This window comes from Dermacentor andersoni, chromosome 1 (genome assembly GCF_023375885.2).
Source record: "Dermacentor andersoni chromosome 1, qqDerAnde1_hic_scaffold, whole genome shotgun sequence".
Classification (NCBI taxonomy): domain Eukaryota; kingdom Metazoa; phylum Arthropoda; class Arachnida; order Ixodida; family Ixodidae; genus Dermacentor; species Dermacentor andersoni.
The window spans coordinates 13,950,512-13,969,687 of NC_092814.1; the positions used below are offsets into that span (position 1 = coordinate 13,950,512).

The 19,176-nt window shown below is 45.0% G+C and overlaps 1 protein-coding gene across 1 annotated transcript in view; it reads left to right on the forward strand.

Annotated features, from left to right (window-relative positions):
• Positions 1 to 249: 249 nt before the first annotated feature.
• LOC126544005 (periostin-like) overlaps positions 250 to 19,176 on the forward strand; it is a 45,682-nt gene continuing 26,755 nt past the window's right edge. Inside the window, exons 1-2 of the mRNA XM_050191184.3 lie at positions 250 to 1,446; positions 7,030 to 7,244. Coding sequence (XP_050047141.2) covers positions 750 to 1,446; positions 7,030 to 7,244 — 912 coding nt within the window. The 5' untranslated portion in view covers positions 250 to 749. The remainder of the gene's footprint in view (positions 1,447 to 7,029; positions 7,245 to 19,176) is intronic.

A 19,176-nucleotide genomic window follows, 5' to 3' on the forward strand; every position in this document is an offset into this window, starting at 1 on the left:
GCTTTTGCCTCTGCACATTGTGTTGAGGACAGTCGCACAAGATGTGTTCAAGCGCCTCCTCGAGACCATGAGCATCGTAGTATTTAGCAATGGTATTAATTGCTAAAAATCTGGTAAGCCTGTTGTAGGGAATACGTACACAGAAAGGCTCGGCGCCAATCTCGGCAGCCGTTAATCTCCGGAATAAGAATTCATTACCTCAATTCAAACAAAGTTTTCACCCTCACGCGATCTGCTTGACGGGGCTGCATCTATTTGACCGCAAAGATGCCTGTTTCGCCATTGTGCCGCTAAGCATCGCTGTTGTGATCCTCCGCGGAGAAACTGCGAGCCACTGAAGTGGCCTCGTCGTCCACATACCTGATGTTCATTTGTTTTCGGTACTTTTTCGTCTACGGCTCACATAAATACATAGTCTGTGTTATTGGAGTTTTACGCCTCAGAATAACGAAACCACACAAGCTGAGCAAAATAAATAGCGGTGATATACACCGCAACCGGCACTGGTTCTCACCGAGATTTTTTTTTTTTTTTTCAGAAGGGAGTGTCTGCCACTTCTCTGCACAGCACCAAGCGAGAGAGCAGCATTGACTGATGAAATTGTTTGCCATTCTATGCATCTGTTTTATCTGGCTCCACCCACAAGCACAAGGGAGAAAAATTGGGGGGACCGGAATTTTGCGGGGCCCTAGCGAGAATGTGGCCAACGTTCGTGTGCCGGAAACACCGGCAATCCAGAAGCCCCTCGAATGCGGGCGGGTCACGTGGGCGTCCTCCTCGCCCCACGCAGCTTAAGAAGCGGCGGCTCCGACGGCGGCGGCACCCGCGAACCGGCCACCGCGATGAACGCACTGTGGATGCTCGCAGCGACGGCGATCGCGGCATCGGCCCAGCTGAGCAAGCCGCGCGTCGAGGACGGTGGTTGGCAGCCTGTGCTAGCTGCACGCGCAAAGGCCAAGAAAGGCCGCGCCGCGGATGACATACCGGCGTTCTACGTTTGGCTGCCCACCGAGCTGCTGGACCACATTCACCCGAACGGCCCCAACTTCGCCCAAATCCAGCCTCCGGCTGGCTTTCCCAGAAATCGCTACCTCCCTGCACAGGCTATTGACGAAGCGCTGGACATGGCACTGCAGCCGCCGAGGTCCGCAGCCTTCGGGCCGCTGCAGTCCGAGGAAGAGGCGGACGTGTCCGACGACAGTGGGGGCAAGCGGCCAGTCTACGGGTCGCTCGATCAGCTTGCCAAGACGGGAAAAAGAAAGATTCACAAAGGGCCTTCGACACACCACCACCAGATGGATGGATGCAGCCCGGTCAGCTCGGCTGCAGTGACCAGCCTCGGTAATCGATCGCTGCGCCAGGTGGCCGACAGCCTGGGAGCAGGTCGGTTCCTCGATCGCCTGGGCATCACCGAAATCGAGCTCATCAGTCTCACTGGTCACGACGGTAAGGTTTATTTTGCTTGTATCTGTATGGTGGGCGACCGCGCCAACGTTTGGCTCCTAGTGGCACAGTCCGAGAGGGCTCTCCTTGTTGCGTTTGTGAATCAACAGTTCTTTTTAAGTGAACAAGGCCTCTCTGGCCGAGTCCCTTGTTCGCTACCTGTCTCTTTTTCGCTACCTTGGTCTTAACTTTTTTACAGCACCGTATGCATCTGCCCCCCCCCCCCCCAAGGCATTTGTCGTGTGCGTGGGCAAAAATAACGTCTTCGTGGGCCGATCCTGGAGCTAGTGCAATTGTAGGCTGAAATTGAAGCTAAAAGTGTGCATATCCTTTCAAAGCCCATATACAGTGCAAACCACATAGGTCGTTTCAATAAGGAAAAGCATAAAGCACGTGTCGTGTCAATATGATGGATGCTGAGGGGGTCGTTCACAATGGGAAGCACAGAAGATTCATAACGACTTCCGCTTGTAACAGAGGGCGTGACGTCAATACCCCTATAAAATTTTAACTAAACTGCAGGGGCCCTATAACGTAAAACTATTCCTATATGTTTTTATTCCAATCTCATGACGTCAAATTTACGTAAGCGCCGACGCAAGCATTGGGCCGTGACCCGCAGCGTTGCCTGAACAGTCCAATAAAACGACACTCCCCTCGTTTATAGGAGTTGACTTTTCGTTGCTTTCAAAACGAATAACATTGCCTACATTGAGCGGTTCTTCTTATCTAATTGGCTGACAAGAGGCGAGAAGCTCGCTCAAGTGGAGAGGGTTTCGATGGGGCCGAGCCAACGCGCTGAAAATAGATAAACGGACGAAGAGGGTGGTGCCGGCGTCGGCGATTGGTCCGCTTTCCCTTATTTAGCTTGCGGTGGCTCGTCGAAAATCGCGCTGGTATGCAACGGAAGCTTAAGAATGACGCTAAAACGGAACCCCAGCAAAGAAGAGTTGGCAGAACGAGGTCGTAAGCGTGCCAAAAGTTCTCGAAAACGTTACACGGCCACGCAAAAGGTTTTATTACACGCAAATAAGCCCATGCTATCCGGCAGGGGCGAACAGCCAGTGCCGGAGTGATCGGCGGCAGCCATCTTTTATTCCTTTCGGAACGGGGCAACCTGCGGCTTTTGAGAAGAAAATTAAGTTTTGTTCAGCATATTATTGTATCTTTAACGCGTACGCGTCACTTTGACGCGGTAAGGTTTTGCGGTTTTGTGACGTCGTGTAAGAGGCAGGTGAAGTGGGTGCAACCCGAAAACTTTTGACCAATAGCCGAGGGCTAACGGCAAAAAGGTGTCGAATCAGAAATAAGAGGTGAGGGGGGGGGGGTACAAAACAGTTCTTGACCAATCCCGGTAAGCTGATTGCAGAATTGGACTAGAAAAGTTTGGAACAGTTTTACGTTATAGCGCCCAAGCAAAAATCCAGTTTTGCTAGGCATATTAACGCATCTTTATCGCATACACGCGATCAATGAGTTAGCGGTAAGCGGGAAAATACAGGAATTCCAGATCAAGCTGCAAAACAGTTATTCGTCTTTAACTCAGGAAGATGACTTTAGTGTTGAAGAAATCGGTGGTAACTCCGTTAGAGAGGATGCCAGTAAGCTATCCCAGGAGACGAAAGATCTGATCAAGAAACGCAGTGTATGAAAGCCTCTAACCGTACAGCCAGAATAGAACTGGCAGAACTTTCCAAGTTAATCAACAAGCGTAAGACAGCTGACATAAGGAAGTATAATAGGGATAGAATTGAACATGCTCTCAGGAACGGAGGAAGCCTAAAAGCAGTGAAGAAACTAGGAATAGGCAAGAATCAGATGTATGCGTTAAGAGACAAAGCCGGCAATATCATTATTAATATGGATGAGGTAGTTCAAGTGGCTGAGGAGTTCTATAGAGATTTATACAGTAGCAGTGGCACCCACGACGATAACGAGAGAGAGAATAGTCTAGACGAATTTGAAATCCCACAAGTAACGCCGGAAGAAGTAAAGAAAGCATTGGGAGCTATGCAAAGGGGGAAGGCAGCTGGGTAGGATTAGGTAACAGCAGATTTGTTGAAGGATGGTGGGCAGATTGTTCTAGAAAAACTGGCCACCCTGTATACGCAATGCCTCATGACTTCGAGAGTACCGGAATCTTGGAAGAACAATAACATAAATCCTAATTCATAAGAAAGGGGACGTCAAAAACTTGAAAAATTATAGACCGATCAGCTTACTGTCCGTTACCTGCAAAGTATTTACTAAGGTAATCGCAAATAGAATCAGGAACACCTTAGACCTCCGTCAACCAAAGGACCAGGCAGGATTCCGTAAAGGCTACTCCACAATAGACCATATTCAGACTATCAATCAAGTGATAGAGAAATGTGCGGAATATAACCAACCCTTATATATAGCTTTCTTTGATTACGAGAAAGCGTTTGATTCAGTCGAAACCTCAGCAGTTATGGAGGCATTACGGAATCAGGTTGTAGACGAGCCGTACGTAAAAATACTGACAGATATCTATAGCGCCTCCAGAGCCCCCGTAGTCCTCCATAAAGAAAGCAACAAAATCCCAATAAAGAAAGGCGTCAGGCAGGGAGATACGATTTCTCCAATGCTATTCACAGCGTCTTTACAGGAGTGATTCAGAGACCCGGATTGGGAAGAATTGGGGATACGAGTTAATGGAGAATACCTTAGTAACTTGCAATTCGCTGATGATATTGCTTCGCTTAGTAACTCAGGGGACCACTTGCAATGCATGCTCACTGACCTGGAGAGGCAAAGCAGAAGGGTGGGTCTAAAATTAATCTGCAGAAAACTAAAGTAATGTTTCACAGTCTCGGAAGAGAACAGCAGTTTACGATAGGTAGCGAGGCACTGGAAGTGGTAAGGGAATCCATCTACTTAGGACAGGTAGTGACCGCGGATCCGGATCATGAGACTGAAATAATCAGAAGAATAAGAATGGGCTGGGGAGCGTTTGGCAGGCATTCTCAGATCATGAACAGCAGGTTGCCATTATCCCTCAAGAGAAAAGTGTATAATAGCTGTGTCTTACCAGTACTCACGTACGGGGCAGAAACTTGGAGGCTTACGAAAAGGGTCTAGTTAAATTGAGGAGGACGCAACGAGACATGGAAAGAATAATGATGGGTGTAACGTTAAGGGATAAGAAAATAGCAGATTAGGTGAGGGAACAAACGCGAGATAATGACGTCTTAGTTGAAATCAAGAAAAAGAAATGGGCATGGGGAGGACATGTAATAAGGAGGGAAGATAACCGATTGTCATTCAGGGTTACGGACGGGATTCCAAGGGAAGGGAAGCGTAGCAGGGGGCGGCAGAAAGTTAGGTGGGCGGATGAGATTAAGAAGTTTGCAGGGACAACATGGCCACAATTAGTACATGACCGGGGTAGTTGGAGAAGTATGGGAGAGGCCTTTGCCCTGCAGTGGGCCTAACCAGGCTGATGATGATGATGATGATGATGATGAAGATCGCGTACACGTAACTTTGACGCAATGAGTTTACGGGGTTCTGTGACGTCTAATGGCAGACAGGTGAAGTGCGTGCAGCCTGAAACCTTTTGACCAATAGCAGAGGGTTAATGACGAAACGGCGTCGAATCAGAAGCAATTATTTTTTTTGGTTGGTCAATTCATGCATAATCACTAAGCACACGTGATGTCAGATTGGGAGCTAGCGCGGTATTCGTGACGCTGCATGACAGACAGGCGAGGAGGGAAAGGTCTAAAAACGTTTTTGAGCAAGCGCGGAAGGATGATTGCAGAAGGGGAATAGAAAGGTTTGGAATAACTTTACGTTGTATTGCCCCAGGTTTGTGACAGCACAGTTTGTAATATCGGACCTGACGTCAGCACATTACATACATATATAGAGAGAGAGGGCCCGCTAGCAAGGCACTGCATTTGTGTTGTGACCGTGCTAGGGATGGCGAGGACTCCCGAATAGCAGCGTGCATGCGAGCAACGACGAGAACAGAGACAGCAGTGTGAACCACGGCGTTGTGCTCGTGCCACGGATGAACATTGCGCCCAGGAAGCTCAGCGCAAGCGCGGCAGGATGATGATGAATGTCGTGGAGCCGAAAACGCGGCCAACCTACGACGGTACAATGCAATCAATCGTTTCAATGGTTCAAATTCTAACTGTAAAAATAAAATTCTCGAATTTATATCTGGTTTTTCGGTGTGGGACCGACTGTGGTTCCAGGTTAAGTGCATTTTCCTTGTCCACTTCTTGTCGGAGCACGAAATAGCGCCGCAAGCGAAGCAGTAGGCCGTTGAAATGTCTTTGGCCAATAATTAAATAAACTGCATTGAATGTCTCCATGTGAATAATTTCAAGCCACGTCGCGTAAACCTTACGTTTTTTTTTTCCTTAGTTTCTCTTCCGCCTTGTTGAAGTAGCAATTCTGGGCTTCCAACAAGGTCTTCAATTTGGCACGTTTGTGATTACTCTTCGGAAAGCTGCCCGAACGGACGGGACCACAAGAAATGAAGGCAGACACGGTGCTCGTCTCCCGTGGTGGCTGTAAATATGGTTTTCATCTCAGGTGCATGAGGTTGCCATATTCAGTTGTGGCCATGGCGACCGCATTCGAATGGTGGTGGATGGCAAACATATTTTTCGCCCACCAGTATGCCGTCCATACGGGCAGCTTTGGGATAATTATTTTTGCCTAGAAAGTAACGCCTGCCGCTCGAATTCCGCTTGAACATGTTTCATAATATGGTGTACGCGTACCGGTGAGAGCCGGACAAGCCGTTACATACTTTCAGCGCAAGCAATATGCATTATTTAACGGTGTGTTTGACTGCAAGACTTTCGTTTAAACAGAGTCTTTTAATACTTGTTGGTTTAATGTACGGGAACGTAAGCGGACACTTGTGGTTCGTCACGTGATCCAAAGAAAGCAAACGATAAGCTCAAACGTGTCATTTCTTTGTCATGTACTCCGCAGTTTTTTTCCCAACGCATCTCGTGAGGCCTACGAACGCCACAATCGCGAAGCGATCGCAGAAACTGATCGGGCTCATCATTTTTGTTTTGAGACGGCAGGATGCGGAAGCTTTCTAGTCGCCATCGACGACAGAGCAGCGACGATTCCTGTGCTGATGCGGGAGATGCCGGTGCTGTCATGTTTGACCGTCATGAGTATGTCATGTCGGCGTATTCATTCCACGCGCCCATTTAGAATGCGTCTGTGTGCGTGCATGCGAGCGCCTTTGCGTTTGACTGTGTTATTTCTTAGCGTATACACGCGTTTATTGCGCCAAGTACGTTAATATAGCGTCCGTAGGCCACAAACACGCGATAACGTTTGGAGAATGCGGACACAATCCCATTTCTTTATGTGAATACTTAAGGCTCACATACGCTATTCTAAATTCCGTGGATTTACACCGCTTAAAAGAAATAGAAAAAGAGGAGAGGTAGGACTGCCGCTTCTGTTTTTCTTTTTAACCCTATTCGATTTAAACGCTGGAAATGCATGAAATGTCCATCGAGCCCAGCGCTTTAAGCACTGCGCCATTGTGAAGCCCCTCGCCCAACACATGGCATGGCGCAGGCGCGTACACGCTGTTCCTGCCGGCGGACGAGAGCCTGGAGCTGACGTCGCCCGAGCTGCTCGGTTCGTGGAGCGCCGGGCGCGCGGCGCGCCAGGCGGCGCTGCTCAACCACGTGCTGCCGTCACGTGTGGCACTCGCGGAGCTGACGCGCGGGGGCAGCTTCACGACCAGGGCTGGTGCGCGACTGAACGTGCGCCGAAGTGCTACCAGTGGCGTGAGTACCCCTCGGCTTGTTGCACCTGAAGCAGTTTTCGGGAGAGCTCCTCGATGGGCTGCAGTGGAAATTCGCCACTTTGGGTGCGCATGTCATGCATGCGCCGGCACGCAAAGTCCAGTTCAGTGGATCATTTTCATTCTGGAGAATGCAAAGCTGGCAATATTTTTACAAGGAGCGACGAACAATATTACAGTGCCTCATTTCATGAAAAAGCGCTCAAAACAAAGAAAATGCAGCGCTGCCTCAGACACAGAGCACTCTGCTGTTTAAGATGAATAACAAAAAAGGCCTGCCTCCACTGTCACTTGGCAGCAAGTATGTGCAGAATGTGTGGCTGTAAAAGCGCTATCAACAAGTACTTGGGGCCTCCAAACTTGTCGGTTATACAGGTCACCACGAGGCAGTTGCAATAGATAAGCACATTCAGCGAAAATAAACCATTATTTAACAAATTCACGAGATGAAACCAGTCGCTCACTCTACGTGTTCTTGTTTGAGTGAACAATGCAGCTCAGCCCCGTAAAGCAACCTAGGCGTACAGGCGTCCGCAATGCGTCCGTGTGAAACAAATTTGTTGGGGACACACACAAATGCTTCGCTATACAATTCGTTTCGCTGTGAACGCAACTGTATTTAGAGGCGTTCGACTTTATTCACACAATCTCTTACAACTCAATTTTTGCGCAAAGCACCTTTGCAGGGCCGCTGTCGTAACACCCGTAGAATAGGTGTTGCTAGTTTGGAATGGCGACAGGCAGGCGAGAAGGACGCCCAGCTCTCGTGCGAGATTGATAACGCAAAAGTTACGTGCGAGAACGGATTTTTAGGGCTAAACAGTGAACCCACTGCTGTTTTATTTTAGTAAATAGGGATTTCGTGCCTTAGCCAATTGCATTCGCGTGTGTCAGCATACAGAAAAAGCTACCTAGGTGGTCAGTAATGTTTGCCTGCAGGTTTGCACTATAACACATTAACTGAAGCTGGTATATATAAGGTTGTCGCTGTGCTTTATTCGCGAGGTTTTGAAGAATGCTTGCGCCGTTTCAATGGATAATCTTAATTGTTTTGATTTTACGGAGTGATTGTTTCAGATTTCCAATTTCCGTGATGGAGCTTCATGCGAGACATTAATCTTGGAACAAAATGCTTTTATTCTCAAAATACTCCGGGACTATATTGAACGTGTTCAGCGACGTTTCATTCGCATCCTGTACGATCGATTTCTCGGACGCCGTGTATTTTATGCCTATGAGCGTGTACTGCGCATGTTTAATATTAGACCCCTGGAAATAAGGCGGAAATATAACCTTCTGCTTGCCTCGCCCTAACCTGGGTAATCCTAACATGTTCTGGGTGAATTCCTCTTGCACCTCTAACGCTATAACAGGTCTTTCTACACAACAAGACAACTTGCGCGATGATCTTGATATGTTCAGTTCTACTATTTGCTCATTATCTGACTTCTGTCTCTGAATAATTCAATGTTTTGTTGCACTTTGTGCCACTGTTGTTTGAGATATTCTGTTGTGTTTTTCGGTTTTATGTTCTTTATGTAACACAAGTGCAGCAATAATAAGGCGTAAAGCTGTTCTTGGGGACTTTAAGAAAATAAATAAGAAATGGGGAAAATAAATATTTATTTAGGTTCAGGTACTCAGGAAGGCTTAGAAGTTAGGATCAACGGTTAATATCTCAAGAAGCATCGGTTTACAGGTGATACTGTCCTGTTCAGCAACACTGGGGATGAATTGCAACAAATGATTGAGGACCTTAACCGAGAAAGTGCAACAGTGTGGTGGAAGATTATTATGCAGACGAGAAACGTAATGTTCAATAGCCTGGCAAGGGAAAAAAGAATTCACGATCGCTAGTCAGCCTTTAGAGTCTCTGCAGGAGTACGTGTGTGTTGGTCAATTACTCACAGGGGACCTTGATCATCAGAAGGAAATTTACTGTAGGATAAACATGGGTTGGAGTCCATATGGCAGAAATGACAAAATCCTGACTGGGAGCTGACCACTTTCGTTGAAAAGTGTGCAACCACTGCATTCTAGCAGTGCTAACAGATGGGGCAGAACCTAGCAGGTTAACAAAGAAGCTTGAAAACAAGTTAAGGACCGCGCAAAGAGCAATGGAACGAAGAATGTTAGGCGTAGCGTTAAGAGGCAGGAACAGAGCGGTGTGGATCAGCGAGCAAACGGGGATATACTGTAGTTGACATTAGGAGTAAAAAAAATGGAGCTGGGCAGGCCACGTAATGCGTAGGGCAGATAACCGACCATTAAGGTTACAGAATCGATGCCAAGGGAAGCGCAGTCCAGGAGGGCGGAAAATTAGGTGGAGTGATGAAATTAGCCAACATGCAGGCACAAATTGGAATCAGCTGGCACAAGGCAGGGGTAATTAGAGATCGCCGGGAGAGGGCTTCGTCTCACAGTGGTCGTAAATATAGGCTGATGATGATGAAATAGCGTAGTCTTGCATTGCTACGGGAGTAGATTTTCGGGTGATGATATCTGCAGGAAGAGTGACGCATTCTGCATTACACTGCCTCGCGCATATTGTTTTGTACTGTTATCATGCATGCCATCAGTGCCATTGCTTTTGATTCTCGCCTGCTAATAACACGTCTAGTCAGAACATCTTCGCTAGACGGGCTTGCGAAATAGGTTGCAACACGAGTTGTTATTTTCACTGTTCGCTGGTTGCCCAATAATGAGCTGGCGTTTACCGAGTGCTCTGTAAACTATAGCTCTGGCTGACACTAGGACTCCCCACGGGACAACGTATTAAACGGAATACCTTGGAAAATGAAGCAAATGGCCTGAACCTCTAACGGGATCCATTCTCTACCTTCTATATGTTGTATATGGTTGTTTATTTATTTATTAACAATTAAAGAAGTAAATAAGTACATAACAAGGAATGCAAGAAAAAATGCTTCTGACTACAATATCTAGCACTGTCTGCTGACACCTGATCAGCTGTTGGGAATCGGGCGAGCAAGAAGGACCTAGCACTATTTACACGGCGACCAGGATACGCTCGCGTTGTGAATGTCTGTGCACCTGCGCCGGGTATCCAGGATCAAAAGGGCAAGAAAGTAAAAAAAAAGGCACATCCACGTTATTTCCTTATATGGGAACGTTTGTTTTCCTACCAATGCATCAAATTCCCTAACTCGTTCTTCATTCTTTTTACTTTTTTAATAGCTATAGCTAATTTATTCTCATTTTTCCATGTTTGTCACACATTCTCGCATAAAAAGCTTTTATGTGCTTTTGCTGCGTCCCTTAACAAACTTTTTTTTCCTTCAAAGTGCGGTGTGTACCGGCACTATTTTAGTCTGTCGTACGAATCAAGACAGTTCGTCAGGTAATCTGCTAAGAATTGTGGCTAAAAGTTTCAATGAAGTCACATCACATTACCTGCGCGAGCAAACTACTCGGCGTTTTAATTGAAATGTTCACTGTTTGCACACAAACCAATTTTCGACATGCGTTGGAATTCTCAAACTGACTGGCAATTTTAAAGCGAGAGCTTTACTGGGCGCGAACTTGCGATTTCGCTGTGGCGGTGCTCCGAGGAAGCACATTACATCACAACGCGCGCCTCGCCGCGGATATTTCTCTCTCTCTCTCGTTCCGTAGTCACTACTGCGCATGCGCCACAGGTAGTACCGAGCCACATGTGTTGCGCCTCTGCGCAGCGCCGCGCCTTTCTTCCGCCACCGTTTGGTATGACGCCACACCGCGTTCCTCGTTGGGCTCGCCTCCGCTCGCTTCGCCAGCTGCGTCGCATGTCGGAGGACTGAAAAGGAGAGCTCGCGTGCGCCGCAACCACAGTTGAGGCGGCAGTATGGACGGCGACAATTCTGATAAGCAGGAGGAGGCCTGCAATCGACATCGGAACGAGATGAAGAGGAAACGAATCGCCTAGGAAACAGACGAACAGCGCGCCGAACGACTGGCTAAACGCCGCAACATAGCTAGACAACCAGACTAACCTGCACTTGCGATCAAGATTAACCAAGGCTAACCATGCTATACTTTAGTTTTCGCTACGTATATCCTGGCATAGCCGAGCTAAGCCACTGCCAATTTTTTCTAAAGTGTTGAAATTGGTTGATTTGTCTACCTTAGCATAGGCGCATTTACCGGGGAGGCAGGGGGGCCACTTGATCCCCCCCCCCACTTTCAAATGTGGGGGGGGGGTAAAGTATGTCGTTTGCCCCCCCCCCCCCCCCCCCACACACGCACTTTTCAAAGCGGGCACTTTCGGCTGCACGCACGAAAGTCGAGCAGAACTACAACTGAAGCTAAATTGTCTTTCTTAAGAGTAAGCACATAAGTAATGCTTTTCTTTACTCCCCTGCTCGGACGGCGAAGATCGTCTTTTGTGTCCTAAGCGACGTCAGCTTGCGCAAGTTGCATCATGCCCAGGTTTTTGGCACCGCTGTTTCCGTATTCGAAAACACAATCAGCTTGCTACATTTCACCTTCGGGCGAGGTGGAAGTTCCGATAGAGAATCATCAGCCGAGCTCAACGACTGGTGTGCCTTGCAGCATGACATCGTTAAATTATCAAATGCTGGATCTATTTAATCTCTGTCCAGAGGTAGCCTCCATAGCGTTGCAGTCTGAGTATTGTATCATTATCAAAAGATAATCAAACTTCTTAAAGGTATAACTGTCGAATTTTATTGTGTAATCATGACTTAGCGCAGATGCTCGTTAAAAATGACCTTGGTAGAACGTGCAGAGCCATTTCAATGCCAGTAGAACACTGAATTGAATTTTTCTGAAGGCACGTGTCACTTCTGACTTTGAAGATTTCATTTTCAGCCTGTTTGTAAACAAGGGCTGCACTATTACCTGTTTGCTGAAAGGAGAAACAACAGCAGACATTTGGTATTTTGAAAAATGAGGACCACTTTCTGGAGACGTGTTCCGAAAACTTGCACTGTGCAGGTTGCTTGTGTGCTCTGAAAACAGTTACTAAATGGCTGCTTTCTCCCAATTTTTCTGCGTTATACACGGCATTTAGTTTTCCCCCGGCATCCTCGATAAATATGTGAGGCACGGTGTTTATATTTATTTCAAGTACGAGGCAATGTTCTGAGTGACGAGCGATATATGTTTATTGTGTGTAGGTTCATTACAGCCTTTCTAGAAAGTTACTCATTGAAGCTTTCCAGAGTGTCATAACGCTGCTCATCTGTTTGCCAGTCTCCTAAAGCAAAAGCGCACGAGACGGTTGACATTCGTTAAAATGGAGAGAATCTTAAACGTAATGCGTTGCGAAACTTTCACTTTTCTGCCTTCAATGGAAGTATTGCCGATAATTACTAAATCCCAATTTTTCCATGTGTTTTCGTGCATCATACGAGATTCGCAGTCTGTTTCTCCGGTGTCCACGGTGAGCTAAACAAGGCATCTTGTTTATACATGGGGCGAAAAGAAGGGCATGGCAATGTGTAGGCAATGTTTCAAATGGGTAGGTTAAATGAGCATTTTACAGTATAATACATATGCAAGTGGTCCAAAGAGTTATTAATCTGTTTTACGAGCGCTGTAAGACTTACACGGCTGCACTGGCATAATTACAACTACAACTACACTTTGCGAACATAAGGGGAACAATACGCCAAGTTTATGTGCGATGGCAACTGGGTTTTGATCAAATACAGCGTTAAAGAAATTGTAAGCAAGTGTTCAAGAGTATCACGCTGCTGCTATTAACTAGGTTTCCCAAAGTCCCAATAGAACTCTACATTTCATATATCTTATATTTCGAAGGAATGAGCAGCATTGTAAGTGTTAACGTTTCTGGCTTATTTAGAAGCGTCAAGAATAATTATTGAACCCTCATCTTATTTGTTTACTTTTTCATGCGTGATATATTGGTTTCGCTAGCTGTTACCCTCACTAAAATAAAAGAGACAGATTCGTTTTGTTTGGTGATTGTAAGGAAACGTTAGTGGGTGAAGTGTAGGTGAAGTTCAAAATACTTGGGCTTTCGCAATAAATTACGTATGCAAGCGCTCTAGAGTAGAGCTATGAGCGCGCCTAATGAGCGGGACAGAACTGAGCCCGCTGCCCTGGCTGAACTATAAAAGCCACCAAGATCAAATTTGGTGAAAAATGGTGGTACGCTGTAAACTATTTGTGCGAAGTATGGCTGGATCAAACACAGCCCCTACAAAAAAAAAAAAAAAATTCTTATCCAAGCGTGTGATATGGCTGCTATCAGCTATGCTTCCCAGTGTCTCGACATAGCTATACTTTACAACAGGTTTATGTGTTGCGGAAATTTTTACGTTCCTGGTTCAGTTAGAAGCGCTGAATATATTTACTGATAGGAAGAAATAGGAAATTTCTTTCCCTATTTTCAGGCCTGATAACATGTTTCGACTGGGTTTTAGTGATCTACTCGGTGAATTAAATAAAGCTGTTTGTTTATAATTGGCGAAAATCAAGGGCGCATTATAGGCAATATGTAGGTAAACTTCAAAGACAGGGAACTAATTATGGCATTTGCAGTATATTACGCATGCAAGCGATCCGGAGTTTTATGAATGTGTTTTGCGAACAGGGAATTTATCCCGCTTCTCTGGGAGAACTGTGATCTCAACCGATATCAAATCTAGGGAAAATTGAGATTGGGAGGGGGGAAGGGGGCAGGAAAGAAGGTAGGACATTATAGTGACTGAATGTTATGGCGAAGTATTATGTGTGCTGATGAATTACTGGCTTCTTTAGAAATTCCTAGCAAGATGTGCTCCAAAGCATTACTTGTGGGCAAGGTTTCAAATGCAATAGTCATATATATATATATACAGGCAACTTTGTCAAGTATGCGATATAGTCAATAGAGACGTAAGCATTTATTGCAACTGTTCGAAAGCAACAAGTTCTCTGGAAATCGGGTTGTAATTCTCCCAAGGTCGCACACATCTGCTGCCTTTTTTTTCTTTTTTGTGAATATTGCAAGTTTTTTATGTCAATTGTACTTCGTTGCGTATAACCTCGAGAATACTATTACGTAAACTATAGCGATACATTTATGCTGTAGACTTAAACATGAAGTACAAGTCTTTGTTTAGTTATTAAAATTGTTTGTAGCAAATGCGCATTTTTTATGTTCGCTGTACTGCTGCTATACTGGGCGGGACTCGCTATCTATGTGAGGCATTAATTGCCTTTTGCCCCTGTATTATCTTTAGATTTTATATAGTTGCGAGAAATAAATGCAAATTCAAATGATATTACGTGCCGACATGGTTCACCACGTGTGATTGATAAATATGACTATGTCTGTTAAAAATAAGCATAACTGACAGACGCATTTCCAGGCTCTTTAACTTATTGTATTAGTAATTACAACATATATATATATATATATATATATATATATATATATATATATACATATATATATATATATATATATATATATATATATATATATATATATATATATATATATATATATATATATATATATATAGAGAGAGAGAGAGAGAGAGAGAGAGAGAGAGAGAGAGGTCAGATCTTTTGCGGTTTGCCCCCTTCGAGAAATGGTTGGTACGCCACTGTCCCTCAGCAGACACACCGTAGCTAGACTTTTAGGCAAACGCCGCCGATGCGTAATTTTCTCAGGCCAGAAAGTGTGGCCGCCGACAGCGAAAGTGCCGCGGTCGTTGTCGCCGTGTGCAGGTGGAGAACACGTGTGCTACACGAGAGGAAGGCACACGTGGGTTGGCTGGTTCATTCGGTCTATTTACGCTCACACGAGCGCTAGTGGCAAGGAAGGAATGAAGCAGCCCCCAAAGTGACCGCGCTGGGTGAATGAGGCGCGTGGCGTATGTGCGTGAAAAGATCCTTGACGAGGATCATGGGTGGCGCCACGCATTCGGCCGAATTGCGACAGGGATGACGTCGGCATGCGTGACGCTGCATACTGGAGATCCGAAGCCAGAACAGGTGGTTGCACTGACTGGCTCTATTACCAGCCGCCTCGTAGAAGGTATGGAAAGCGGCCTCTCGAACAGCTTGTTTCCAAGACAGGGTTCAGTGGAGGCTGTTGGGAGAGGAGCTGCGCGCGCCTTCTTTGCGGGGAATGTGCGGGAGTAATGTTTATCACTTGCTGTCGAAAACTTCAGAGGTGGTTGACCTCGTGTCGGAGATTTTGGAATTGTTCGTTCGGAAGGAGAATGTTGGCACACATTATAAACGTTGACTGCGAATAAAAGGTGTCGCATATCCTGCAGTGCCCACGTAGTCGTAGATTGCGGGCACCTCTGCCTAGGTATTGTCAAGTATATTCGAGAGCTGATTCACTTTTCGGCCATGTGCACCAGTGCTGGAGCTGTATCTAGCCTAACTGTAGCATAGCTATGCTGAGCGATTTTTTCAGATGGTAAGGCAGCATGTGTGTATGTAGCACGCTCGGGTGGAACAGGTTGCTGCATGTTCCGCGGAAATGATGCTTTGTGTAAAGCAGCCATGTGCCTTTTGGTTGAAGGAGTAGCGCTTTCTCGTCGACTATTACGGTACGACCCAACGACGGCGCACATTGAGGAAGGAAGATCTGTACAGAGTGCTGTGCCCTAGCTTTGTCAGTATATGCATTCTGGCATACCATAGTATGACTTCTTGTTGGGCTAGTCTATTTATTTATTTATACATACTGCAACCATAAGAGGGTTATCGCAGGAGTGAGGTACAAAATCAAAGGTGCCACACGTACAGCAAAAGGCGGTCCACAAATCCTGTACACAAATGCCTCAACTGACCAAGTTCCTAAAAGACATTCGGCAAGAAATGCGTGACATGCGAAACGCTATTGAAAAAGAACTCCGAAAGGAATTCAAAGATATGAAGCATTCTATTGATTTCTTCAGCACCCACTTTGATGCAATGTCGAGACGGTGTGTATCAATTGAAAAAGAAAACGCGTCTTTAAAAAAGGAAAACACTGCTTTGATAGCCAAATGCCAGGAACTTGGAGAGCAAGTGTCTGGCCTTGAGGAGAGGGTTACGACCGAGGAACAGTACTCAAGAAACAGAAACGTTGAAATTAAACGTGTGCCATTCACTGAAAATGAAAATCTTTTTGCAGCAGTAGCGAAGCTCGGCAGCCTGGTCAATGAGCCTATCTGTGACGCAGACGTCGATGTTTGTCACCGTGTGCCGCGGAAAGAGGGTGGCAGTCCGAAAATGGCAGTTGAGTTTCGTTCGCGTTCAAAGCGTGATGGGCTCATTGAAAAGGCGCTAGAAAAGCGTATATCCGCCACTGATATCGGTCAATCTGGTCATGCTTCTGTTTTCGTCAATGAGCACCTGTGCCCAAGACTAAAGAAGCTTCTTGGCCAAGTTGTTGCGCGAAAGAAAGACAAACAGTACGCGTGCACGCGGGATGGTGAAATTTTCGCCCGGAAAAGTGACACGTCACGGGCACTACGCATATCTGCCGTTCAAGACCTTGATAAAATGGAGTAAGCGCTTGTGAGTATTCATCGGACGTCGTCCTTACTGCAGCAGTTAAACATGGCTGAAAGACTGTTCACACCAACCGACGGTGGTAAAATATTTTCTAAGAGAAATAAGTGCACGTCCTTTTTACATTTAAACACGCAATCTGCATGCAATAAGGACGATGATATCAATGCATTGCTTTTGGTTTTTCATTTGACATTGTCATGCTGTGCGAAACATCGTATCGCAACGAAGAAGTACTGCAAATGTAAGAGTAGGTCTCTCATTATCTGAATCGCTGCAATAAAAAAGGCAGCGGTTTTCTGTTGCTTACTAGGACTGACATGCATTGCGAATTGTTGAAAGACTTTACTCAAATTACTACTGACTGAAATTTTGACTGTTCTTCATGGTCACAGCATTTTTTCTTTGGTATAGCGCCCACCGGCAGGGAATGTGGTTAATTTTCTTAAATACATCTACAATCTGCTATCCTGGATTAACGATAACGACTATAGTTTAGTTTTGGGTGGCAATATTAATAATAACATGTTACATGATAGCCCACTTCGCAGAGACGCATTGCGGGTACTTGAATCAAATGCTTGCATTAATACAATTACTGCTCCTACTCGTATTCGAGGTAACTGCCAAAGTTTACTGGATGTTTTCATTACAAATTTTGAAACACAAAACATTGAATCAGGCGTCATCACTGCTCACGTCAGTGACCACTTACCTATCTTTCTACTTGTTAATTCACTTGTGCTGCCCTTGCGTCTTTCTAAAGATCAACACTTCACATTTCAAGATATTAACCCATTTGCACGTGAGAAATTTCGCAGAGAAATATTGCGCATAAACTGGCAAGACCTGTATAACGAAAAAGACTGTGACAAAGCGTACGAGTTGTTTTTATCCTTCTTTCAGAGCGCTTACAGAAAGTCATTTAAACGCAAAAAAAAAAGCCACAAAAGGAAGGAAACCGTGGATTACTGACAGTACGTTGAAGTTGATCAAACAAAAAGATGCTCTTTTCAAGCAATTCCTAAGCATAAGGGATGCAACAGATTTAGCAGAGTTAAAAAAATTCCGGAATAAAGTTAATGGTACTCTAAGGGTAGCAAAAGTGCAATATTTCGAGAAATTATTTAATGAAGAAACGATAATGCGAGCCGATATCACCTGGAAAAAAGTGAACAGTTTACTTCGTGTAAACAATGAGAATGCAGCAGGGTTAGAAATAAATAATCAGCCGATATCAGGCGCGGCATTGACTTTTAACAATCATTTTGTATCGCTGGTGAGTATTTCCTATGATCCTTGTTGCACAGAATACGTAAAATCAAAAGTCGTCGAAAGTGCATCCCTAAGCCCCACTAACACCCATGAAATCTACGGTTCGTTTCTTAGCCTTAGAAATAGTAAAAGTTGCGATATCGATGATTTGCAGATTCGCCCAGCTAAGCATGTTCTAGACCTAATCTGTCCTGTCTTAGAGCACGTGTACAATCTTTCACTGGTGAAAGGTACCTTTCCTCGGCGCATGCAAATAGCGAAGCTAACAGCACTTTTCAAATCTGGCGACAGAAACGAGCTCTGAAATTATAGGCCAATATCGATCCTGCCTATTTTTTTCTAAATGTCTCGAGAAATTGAATAATACAAGAGTAACCTCTTTTTGTAAAAAGCACAATATAATTACAGACTACCAGTATGGGTTTAGAAAAGGTCGTTCAACAGAAATAGCTTTACTGATGCAAAAAGAGATAATTTTGCGAGGCTTTGAAGACAATTTAGTTACTCTCGGCATGTTTATTGATTTTTCGAAGGCTTTTGACACCCTTAATCACTATACTTTAACAAAACTTGACATTTATGGCTTTAGGGGAACTTTCCTGAACTTAATTAGAAGTTATTTGCAGTACAGGTATCAGACCGTTGTCGTAGGTAACAACTGTTCAAAAAATTTGCCTATATTCGCTGGAGTTCCTCAAGGAAGCATACTAGGACCACTATTGTTTAACCTGTATATAAATGACTTAACTAATATCAATACCGGCGCACAATTTGTTATCTATGCCGACGACACTAGTTTATTCATAACTTCTAAGGACGTAAAAACATTGCTATGTGTTTCTAATGGTACACTAGCCCAAATAAACAAGTGGAGCTTTTTCAACTCATTAACTATTATCACTACCAAAACAAAAGGCGTGCTTTCTCAGCCAAAAAACACAAATCGTAGCAATGACGGTCATTTAAGAATAGGTACTTCTTAGAGCTTAGATGTCATATTCCAAGAGAATATGCTGTGGAATGACCATGTTAACATTATTGCTAACAAACTTGCACGAGTTGTTGTAATACTAATAAGATTACGCTTCCTTTTACCATTAAGATGCAGCTCCTCCTTTATAATTCTCTTTTTTTATCTCATGTTAACTATT